We start from the raw sequence: 10621 nt of genomic DNA on the forward strand, positions 1-10621 counted from the left end.
ACACCAGAAGAGGGAGTCAGATCTCATTACAGATGGTTGTGAGCCACCATGTGGTTGCTGGGATTTGAACTCTGGACCTTCGGAAGAGCAGTCGGCCTTTGACCTGAGAGCTCCTCCAGCAGCAGACAGTGTCCTCCAGAGAAGACGTAACCCTTTGGATGGTAACACTTAAGTAAAACCAGTGAAGAGAGACACACTGTAGTTGCATTTTGTGCGTTGGTCCTGTTCTGTGGAGACGTACAGTTATAAACATATGGAGAGACCCTAGGACTCGATTGACCTTCCACCCTTCACTTTTTCTTTCATTCGACTCTACCTTTGTTTTGCTATATTTGTGGAAGTGTTTATGTTTTTGACACAATACTGCCGCCCCCTGGCCAATGGGCAAGACTGCGCCAGGAGCTCCAGGAGGTTTTTCAGAGTTGCAGGTCTGCTAATAAGCAAGCCAGAGTAGGTGTTTTGTTTTTGTTTTTGTTTTGTTATATGGAATCAGTGGGCATGTGTGCATCAGTTGGTAACTAGTAATGTAGAAATAGCACATCTAACTAACAATTTCCAGTTATCTCTGGCTAGGTTCAGAAAAAAACAATTTACAGTTGCCAGTCATTGACTCCAAAGAGTCTTCTGATGAGTTCATGTTTTCGTGCATCTTACAAGTGTTGCAGAACTGTGTGGATGCTTAATCTATTGGAGCCTGGTTGAGGGAGCGGCTGGTCACCTGCCTCCCCAGCTGCTCTGGGAAGTACTTCTCATTGTGAGCCTGTAAAGGTCTGCTGGAGGTCAGTGCCACCCCTTCCACAGAGCTCTCGGGATCTGCAGGGAGACCAGCTCCAGCCTCTCCACACAGGTTCCTGACAGACGATGGGCCTTTCCTTAAAGAGTCACGTGCGTTCAGATGCCCTCTTTCCATTCTTACAAGTTCTTTAAATTATTCTCATTTTCCAGGACAAAAAAGAAACTCAGAATCTTAGAAAGTGACCAGAGTCACACATACATGGTTGTGACATTGGGAGTTCATGGTGACAGGCTTTCCTGTGTTGTCTAGTGAACTGTGTCCTTTGTTCCACAGTGCTTGGGCCAGGTTTCATGTGATCATTCTGGCTGTTGTTTTTTGTTTTGTTGGTGTTTAAACCCTAAATAAAACAGATAAAAATCTTTTAGGTCTGTGTTTTTCAAGTACTTTGACTTCATTTTGTCCACACATACATAGTTAGCAATGTTCCCTGCCATTACTTAGGGAAGGTGCAGCATTTAACAGTGGCAAGGGGACGGAGTCCTCAGGCATGTGTCAGTGCTGCAAAGGTGGTGAGCTTGTGACTGTCTCAATCATGTTCTTAATTTTCTCCCCGTGGGATAAAATGGAAGGACAAGTGTTTCTCGTGGGTCTTGGCAGACTGAGCCTTCTGCCAGGTGTGTGCGGTGTGGTCACGTGTTCTGTTCTCTGGCTGCTTTAGCTGCGCTTGCCATGCCTGGTGCCTACCTGTGAGTGCCTGTGTCTGTGGTCATAGCTGAGTTAAAAACAAACAAACCAACCCCAGCGGTCAGACAGCGGCTAGGGTTCAACCAGGTCTTCTCAGCATGAGCATGGAGCGTTCTGTGCTACATGCTGCTATCCAACTCCATCTGTCTTTCTGGTCTCTACTTTTGCTGAGAAAGCATCCCTCCCATCTTCCCTCAGGATACACAGCTGTGTCATGGTCTCCCACAGAAGGGGCTGCTCCTTTCTTTGAACAATGACTTCAGCACTTTTTCTGTGACCTTCTCATACTGTTTGTCATCAATGTTTCTTCTGTAAAATAAACAGTACAGACTAACTTTTTTTCCAGTAAACTTTTCAGTGTAAAAATATGAATGCTACAACCCAAGGCCTATACATCGTGCCTACCCTTTGTGTGCATGGTCTGCTTAATGTAAGCCGATGGGCAGTGCCCTTTTCCTGTAGCTGCGCTTGTTTAATAGTTGATGCAAAGAATCGTGGGGTGTGTGGTATTTACTGTGGGACAGCACTCTGCATTTTCAGTTATGTTGACATTTAAGGCAGTTTTTTGCCTGCCCTTGAGTTCCTGTAATGCAGACTACATTGGTCCCTTCAGTAAACCAAGATATGTCTTCCTTTAATAATGATGGTCCCTGGTGTACTTCAGAATTCAGCTGTCTTTACAAATATGAGGCATTTCTTGAGCTTTGGACACTATATTTGTGGCCATTGAGCTTCTGAGAAGTTAGAAGCTATCCAGAGGGACATTACTGCCCTTACCTCAGGTAGTCATGAAACAGAAGGGCTCTCTGGGTTGAGCTGTCTCACAACCTAACATACAAGTAGTTGACTCCAGACTGTACCCTGTAGCCTTCAAACAGAAGAGGCAATGGCCACTGTCTTAGCTACTGATTGAGCAGAAAACAAAGTTAACTTTTATATGCTTAGTTCTTGTACACACGTTTCTAGGACAGTGGTGGACATGAGGGTCTTTGTTTTTGTTGTGGTTTTGTTTTGTTTATTTTCCAGTAGTAATACATATGCTGTTCTATTCTGGGATCCGAGATAAGTGAGGCAGGTCTTATTGTTGTGTGTACATTATCATCACCACCTATTGTCCGTGGTGTGCTTCATCATTTTGGCATACAGCAGTGACTTCTATACAGTTCTGTGGCCCACAGTGAAGGGAGAAGTTGAGACAGTTTGTGACAGGCAAACCTTGGAGGGGAAGAGACTGTCAGGTGTCTCTGGGTAAGTTCTTTCTAGCTTGTTACTTTTAATATGCCTCAGTAATGTGCTCTGGCTATTATTTACCAAAATGGTTAATGATTGAGGTAGAAGTACGTTCTAATGTAGCGATCTTCATTACTATTAAGGGAAAATGTAATAGTGAATTAGTCACACTGAGAAGCTTCAAGATCTAGGTGTCTTGTCTCTGAGATGAGCAGTTGCAGGGTTGCGGCAGGGTTCCGATCTGAGGGCTGCAGGGCCTGGGGCCAGGGATTCTGCTGTTAATCCTGTTTCCTGCTGCCTGCCTGTCCACTGTTGCAGGGCTTTGGGGCGTAGGTATGATGTGCACTTGCAGGCACCTGAAACCTGTTCCTAACGCTGTTAGATTTTCCTTTTCAGAGTAAGAGGGACCATCTACTCATGAACGTCAAATGGTACTACCGTCAGTCTGAAGTCCCAGATTCTGTCTATCAGCATTTGGTTCAGGATCGGCATAATGAGAATGGTACGTGTGCCCTTGTGATGATGCACTTGTAACTCAGAGCTTTGGTGAAGCTCTTTTTAGAACATGAGTTAAATGGATATTACTTCTGGTAGAATTTCTCTCAGAAGAACGTGCACTAGAGAGCATTGCTGCATCCCCTCACCCTTGCTTTTGCATTATTTTTCATTTTCCCTAAAAGACAAACAGCAAAAGAGAGGCCTGGAGGCATAGCTCATTGACTAAGTCATTTACTACTCTTGTAGAGGATGCACATTCAGTTCCCAGCACCCACATCAGTCACCTCACAGCAACCTATAACTGCAGTTTCAGGGGATCCAATCACTGTAGCCTACATGGATGCACAGTGCACACAACACACATGCATACAGATTCATAATTTCCAAATCTTTAAGAAAATACCAAAACAAAAATATTGAGGGAAAAAACCTCTAAGCACATGGTAATACAGTTTTAAAAAAAATAAGCAGTAATATAATTCTTGAAGCGCCTGTGTTTGACCTAGTGATAGACAGTATTTAAAACCCTGTGAGGTTGTGTTCCTTGTTTTATCGGAGGCTTGTGTTACTGAATTTCTCTATGTCCCAGGCAGAGAGGGTTTTCATAGGAAAGCTGTCCATGGACTTTGGAATGTGGATTCGTAGCTGCCTTTCAGAATAGGACAGAGGCCTCTGGCGGCTGACCCCCTCCCTTTCTTACGGTGCTCTCATTGGCTCCGAGCCTATGACAAGAAGCGCCATAGAAATGTACTGCGTGCTAGTTATGCACATGGATGGGAGCGTTCTTGGAAATAGGTTCTTGAGAGGAGCCTCATGTTTCTGGAGCTGTGTGAAGCGGTTTGTCCTGGCGTTCTGCATAAAGAGGTTGAATTTAGAGAGGTGCCTAGAGCAACCTTAGACAGATTAAGTTGTTGGCTCTCAAGCTTGATGACTGGAGTCAAACCCATGTGATGGAAAGAAAGAACTGACTCCCACAAGTTGTCCTCTGGCCTCCACACACATTGCTATGGAATATGCTTGCCCGAATATGAGTACATACACATGTACATGCACATACGATAAAACAATAAAACTAAGAAGTCATTTCCTCTTAAAAAACAAAAATAATTTAACAAGTTACTGGATATGGCAATGGACTTCTCTCTCTTTTTTTCCTTCCTTCCCTTCCTTCCTTCCCTTCCTTCCCTCCCTCCCTCCCTCCCTCCCTCCCTCCCCTCCTCCCTCCCCTATGTGCTCACCGAGACACTTAAGTGCACAGAAGGACTTGGTGAAAGATGTAGTGAACAGTCTGAGCCGTCAGAGCTGAGCGAGCACTTATGTTCCTCTGCCATTCCTGCTCCGCATCCCCTCCCTGTCGGATGGATGTACTTTGATAATAACCAGGCTGTGTTATTTGTCTTTAGTAGGAGGTAAACTTGAGGATAAAATTTTGCAAAAAATTTCTCCTTGTTTTGGGAAACTATTTTAATACCTTCTTAGTTAATTAACCAATTTTTTTTGTTGGTAGACTCTGGAAGAGAGCTTGTCATCACAGATCCAGTCATCAAGAACCGGGAACTCTTCATTTCTGATTATGTTGACACCTACCATGCTGCTGCCCTAAGGTAAGAGTGCGGCGGGGGAGTCTGGAGGGCAGGAGTGACTCTGCTCTGATCTGTGGTCATCATTGTGGCCAGGCAGACAACTCATGGTCTTGGCAAGCTAACACTCCTCTGTTTCCTGGGTTTATTGAAGTTCCAGAGATTGTCTAACCCCACTTTACCTCTCCTATATTTCATAGTATTATTTGCTAAAGTTTTGGGGTGAAATACCCTGAAGTTTTCCAGTTACCTTTGTAAAAATCAAGCCCAAGTGCTACAAAAGATAGAGGGGGAAAAACAGATAAAGAAAATGTTAAATATAAGAAACCCTAAGAAAAAACCAGCAATTTTTAATAGCTCCTCTTCCAGTTTTCTTATGTCTGAACATTTGTAATAAAAAGCATGCTAAAGAGTAGCGGAATGTATTGAAGATACAGACTGAGGCAGGAGGGGACGTCACTGGACGTCACATCTGATTAAAAGTGTGTGTGCCCTTTTGTTCTGTCCTGTATGCTCTCTCCAGAGCAGGGCAGGATCTGTCCCCTTGTACATGCTGTGTCTACATGTCTGGCTGGTTTGGGGCCTCTTACATGACATAAGTCTAGTAGCTGTGTGTTTGGGTTTTATTGCTGTGAGAGACACCATGATTAAAGCAACATTTAATTGGGGCTGACTTACAGTTTATCATGGTAGGAAGCATGATAGCACGCAGGCAGACATGGTGCTTGAGAGAGAGCCGAGAGTTCTACATCTTGATCTGAAGGCAGTAGAAAAAGGGCTATGTATCACACTGGACGTAGCTTAAGCATATATAAGACCTCAAAGCCAACTTCCCCAATAACACACTTCCTCCAACAAGGCTAACCTGCGTATGGTGCCACTCCCTCTGGGCCAAATGTTCAAAGACATGAGGCTGTTGGAGCCAAAGCTATTCAAATCTCCACAGTAGCCAACATCACAACAACAAAACTCCTAGTTTCTTCCTTCCTTCCTCCCTTTGTTTTTCTTTCTTTCATTCATTCGACAGAATTTGAGTACGATAAAAGCCATTGAAACTTGCTGGCTTCAGCTTAACTACTTACAGTGAGATGCCGTTGTCCCTGACGTGGTGTTCACCTGTCACATGTTCAGTGATAGAGCCAGCGGTCTCCTTTGCAAAGCTGTAGAGATAGATCCAGTTACTTTAGGAAACGAATTGTTTTATTTTAATTTCACTTCTCAGGAGTTTTCCACTTTTTTTTTCTTTTTAACTATTTGAAGATGTAAAATTGAAGCCGGGCGTGGTGGCTCACTCCTTTAATCCCAGTACTCGGGAGGCAGAGGCAGGCAGATTTCTGAATTCGAGGCCAGCCAGGTCTATACAGTGAGTTCCAGGAAAGCCAGGGCTATACAGAGAAACCCTGTCTCGAAAAACCAACCAACCAACCAAACAAACAAAAAGAATGTAAAATTGGCCGGGCAGTGGTGGCGCATGCTTTTAATCCCAGCACTTGGGAGGCAGAGGCAGGCGGATTTCTGAGTTCCAGGACAGCCAGGGATAGACAGAGAAACCCTGTCTTGAAAAAAAAAAAATAAAAGATGTAAAATAGTTCTCTTGTACTATGTAAAAACAGGCAGTGGGGCCATGGTTTGTCGGTCTGTGCTGTGCTGTGCTGAGCTCTGCCGCTGGGGGAGTGGATGTGTTGGTTAACTGTCTACCCGGCTTTCACAGCACTTCCAGAATGTCTGGGGTGGTTTATAAACTTTCCCCAAATTCCAACAAGCTTTTGTCTGTCCTTTGAAGGTGAGTTCCCATGCTTTAATTAAGCCTACATGCTACCAGAGCCAGTTAATGAGGGTTGGCTTGGGCTGAAGGAACAAGTGGCTAATGCAGAGCAGCTGGCCACTTGCGGCTGTCCTGACGACCTTCTGTTCTTTCCAGCCTCGCACTGCTTGGTCACGGTTTTAAAGAACTTCAAGTTCTAGTTAAGGAAATAGTGGAAGGTGTAACTGGTTGTCCAGAACTGCTTAAAATGAATATATTTGGGGATTTTTAACACTATTCAGATTTGATAGTAATGCTCATCTAATTTTTAGCATTTTTAGAAGAACTGTGTAGTAGCTGGACACAGATAAATGTGGATCACTCTAGGCTTGCAGTGCTCCTTCTGGGTCACTCTAGGCTTGCAGTGCTCCTTCTGGGTCACTCTAGGCTTGCAGTGCTTTCTAGGTATGAGAAGTCATTAGCCACTGCCCTGTCCCAGGTATCTGACTAGAATCTTTACCGACTGTAAATCATACTGACTGTTTTAATCCTTTTGTTATATTAGCTTAGAGGTTGTACAAAGGGCTGGAGAGCTGGCTCAGCAGTTAAGAGCACTGACTGCTTTTCTAGAGGTCCTGAGTTCAATTCCCAGCAACCACATGGTGGCTCACAATCATCTGAGATCTGATGCCCTCTCTTGGTGTGTCTGAAGACAGCTACCGTGTACCCATATACATTAAATAAATACTTTTTAAAAATAATTTTTAAAAAATGTTATAAAAATAGTAGTAGGTCTGGTACGAAACCTTCATCTCCATTTTTTTTCTTAAATGATTTATTTTTGAGATCGAATGTATCATCTCACATCCCTTTTCTTCCTCTAAGCCCTCCCATAAGATATTTTTCTACTTTCTCTTTTTTCAAATTCATGACCTTTTTTTCATGAATTATTGTAACATAAAGATGCATGTTATGAATTCCTAAGTACAGAAGTACACCCTGTTCTGTCTCTATTGTTACTGTATGTATGCTTTCAGGGCTGACCATTTGGTATTGGGCAGCCACAGAGAAGTGTAGTTCTAGCCTCTCATTGAGGAAAATTCTCCAGTTTCCTTTTATTTGGCCTAAATGACACATTTCTCGGTGACCTGGTGACTGGATGACAAGTGCTCACTGTGCTGCTCTGTGGTCTGGACACGTAAATGTTGTTGAAACCGTGGCATTTGCCAGCATCTGATGCCCAGTGTGCAGCTCTAACCTCATTCTCTGCAGTAGCATCTCACCAATCTCACCAAGGAAAGTTTGGGTGTCTCTGGTTGCCGTCCATCAAACAGGATGTGGCAGAACCCTATTAGTCTTCATGTAGTCCTTTTTTCTTCTCCAGAGTTAGGGTCCGTTAGCTTAAACTTTTGATGAGTGAGACGGGATGGTTGAGGCTTCAGCGTGTTCTCTCCATTTCTCTTTTTATAGCTTACCCACAGGGAAGGGCACTTCCTTTTTTCTCACATGTAAACCAGTGCTGTTACTATAGATAAATTCAATTTTGAAGGGGACACAAATAAAACAGTTCATGGGCACATGAAAGGGGATCAAATGAGTATAATGGAGAAAACCAGAGGACAAAAAAAGGAAAAAGCGAAAGGCTCATGGTGTTGGCTCTCAGTACCATTCTTTCAAAGATCAAAGGACTCCGGTACATGGAGTCCTGCGGTGTGCAGCCATTGACTGGGTTCTGCCATCCCATTCACTTGTGAGGAATCTGATGTCTATATTTTTCTTTCAAGCTGGTGCTAGAGTTGGGTTATAAAAGAGAAGGAGAGCTTTGTCCTTTAGTCACTGTGAATCAAAAGAAAAACAGAATTCCCCTGTGGGCTTTGCTTTGTAAATTGTGACATCTTAGCTTTTCCTTACCCAAAAGAAATTCGTCCTCAGTCTGGGCTGTATTGAGCAGTGTGTGCTGAGCAATGCAACTGCTCTGTGGCCTGCTTTGGGCCCTTGGCTTTAGCCATCCCTATCTTTACCTTTCTGGTAAATTTCAAGTAGGTGCCTGTTTCCTTAGTTCATGACCCCTACTCACCGCTGCCATCACAGAAGCCAGCATTTGATTGGGGTTATGCTGTTGCCTAGGTAGCATTTTTGGTTGACATTGTGACATAACAGTGGAAAGTGCCAGATTCAAACAAGATGACTTCAGCTGAATCCTGCTTTGACATAGCTTTGTGACAGAATCAAATTTGCTGATTTTTGAGTCATCCTTTTGACACTTACTCTGGGTCATGTGACCTAGCAGCGGCATCATAACTTGAACATATATCTTTTGGCCTAACGTCCACTCCAGCAGACATGTGGAAAGCACTCACAGAGGTCTCGTATAGGTCGCCTTACTAATTTATGTTCTTTTTCAGTTACTGAATTTCAATAAGGTCTATAAAAATTAGTGTTCAAGAAAGGAAATCTTATAATACAGTTATTTGTGGTACTGATGATAATCATCCATGGATTTTGTTTCTTGTCACCCAGTAGGTGGCTTGATTGGATATTCTTTTGGTACAGGGAGCTAAACTTAGCCCTAGGAGCTGTCTGGCAAAGCTCCGGGCATGCGTGAGCCCACATGCTCGCCCATCTCTTGCTGTTGGCTCGTGTTGCTTTCCCCTTTAGGATGACGCTCTGTCGGTGATGTGTGGAGTAGCTGCTCTGTGACTGAGACTTGTGACTGGGAGAGTGTGCTATGATAGTGCCCTGACGGGAGGACTGTATGGGAGGTCACAGGTTGCCTGTGACTTGATGGCTGGGTTTTAGCTTACTCACTCTCTGCCTCATATTTCTAGTAGTTACAAGGGGAAAAAGACCATAGTAAGGTAGTTCAAGCTGCATGTCACCGTCTTACCTAGGGAGTCATAGTTTAGAAAGGTAGCTTAGGGTAAAATTTCTAAAGTTCATGGCCCTTGACCAAGTTATTCAGAGCTTCTGATTTTCATTATGTTCATCCTGCATTAATTTACCTCCTTGTTTTGCTGTGAGCAGCTGCCATATTTATGGTTAAAACAGATTCATTACCTCTGCAGAGAATCCCTTAAGAAGGTTTATGTATTGCAGAGTTCTGTCTCTTTTAGCTTAAGCTTCACTGTTTTGGACTTAGAACATTCTTAGAACATTCATGTGTGTGTTGGACAGCAGGTCTTGCTCTTGTCTTTTCCACACAATGCTTAGCATCTTTTTGCCCTGCTAGCAGTTAAGGTCTCTTCATTCTAAGTTTTTTCTGTGGGTTCCAATGTTGCGGTTCCATAAGAGCCTTGTGATATCCTCTTTACTTCTCTGAGAAGATGCTGACATGGCCAAGTGACTGCAGTGAGTGTGTTAATCAGCTGATGGAGGAGGCCGTGCTTGGTGACTTTTCCATCCTCGGTCAGCTTTCTGTTTGTTTAATGGTGACTTCTGTGCTTACTGGCGCTGGAACTGTGTTCCGCACAGCTTTCATTAGTTTTTTCCTAAGCACTGATCTAAGCTTGTCAACTTGGAACTCTGTGTAATAGTACACAACCTTTTTCTGTATTTTGTCACTTTAAAAAAAAATTATCTACTTTTATGTGCATTGGTGTTTGTCTCTGTATAAGAGTGTAAGATCCTCTCAAACTGAAATTGTGGACAGTTATGAGCTGCCATGTGGGTGCTGGGAATTGAACCGGGGTCCTCTGGAAGATCAGCCAGTGTTCTTAAGCGCTGAACCAGTTCTCCAGCCTTACTTTGTCACACCCTTCAAAGTTGCTTGTATTTTAAGTCATAAGACAAAAATGTCTATGTGATTACATTTCAATAAATTAGTAGCTTACCCTGAAAAACAAAAGAATACAAGTCTTCTATACTCAGAAATGTAATACTTCTCTTAAAATAACTTTTGATATGGGGGAAGTAAAGCTAAAACAAAAGAAGTTTGTAAAAATGAAAATGCCATATATTCTTGGCCTACATTTTGGAAATGATCAAAGGAAAATCAGTTGCACTAAATATATGATTAAAATTTTTCTTGAAGAATTTAAAGATTTATTTATTTATTTCATGTATATGAGTATACTGTAGCTGTCTTCAGAC

General features: G+C 43.1%; 1 protein-coding gene across 11 annotated transcripts in view; it reads left to right on the forward strand.

The window, feature by feature from the left end:
- Window positions 1-10621, forward strand: part of Rere (arginine-glutamic acid dipeptide repeats) — a 342546-nt gene that overhangs the window by 185750 nt on the left and 146175 nt on the right. For all 11 annotated transcript variants that reach the window (XM_029475940.1, XM_021161463.2, XM_029475947.1 and 8 more), the window contains 2 exons: window positions 3107-3212; window positions 4716-4812. In XM_029475940.1, coding sequence (XP_029331800.1) covers window positions 3107-3212; window positions 4716-4812 — 203 coding nt within the window. The remainder of the gene's footprint in view (window positions 1-3106; window positions 3213-4715; window positions 4813-10621) is intronic.

This window comes from Mus caroli, chromosome 4 (assembly GCF_900094665.2).
Source record: "Mus caroli chromosome 4, CAROLI_EIJ_v1.1, whole genome shotgun sequence".
In the NCBI taxonomy this organism is placed as follows: Eukaryota; Metazoa; Chordata; class Mammalia; order Rodentia; family Muridae; genus Mus; species Mus caroli.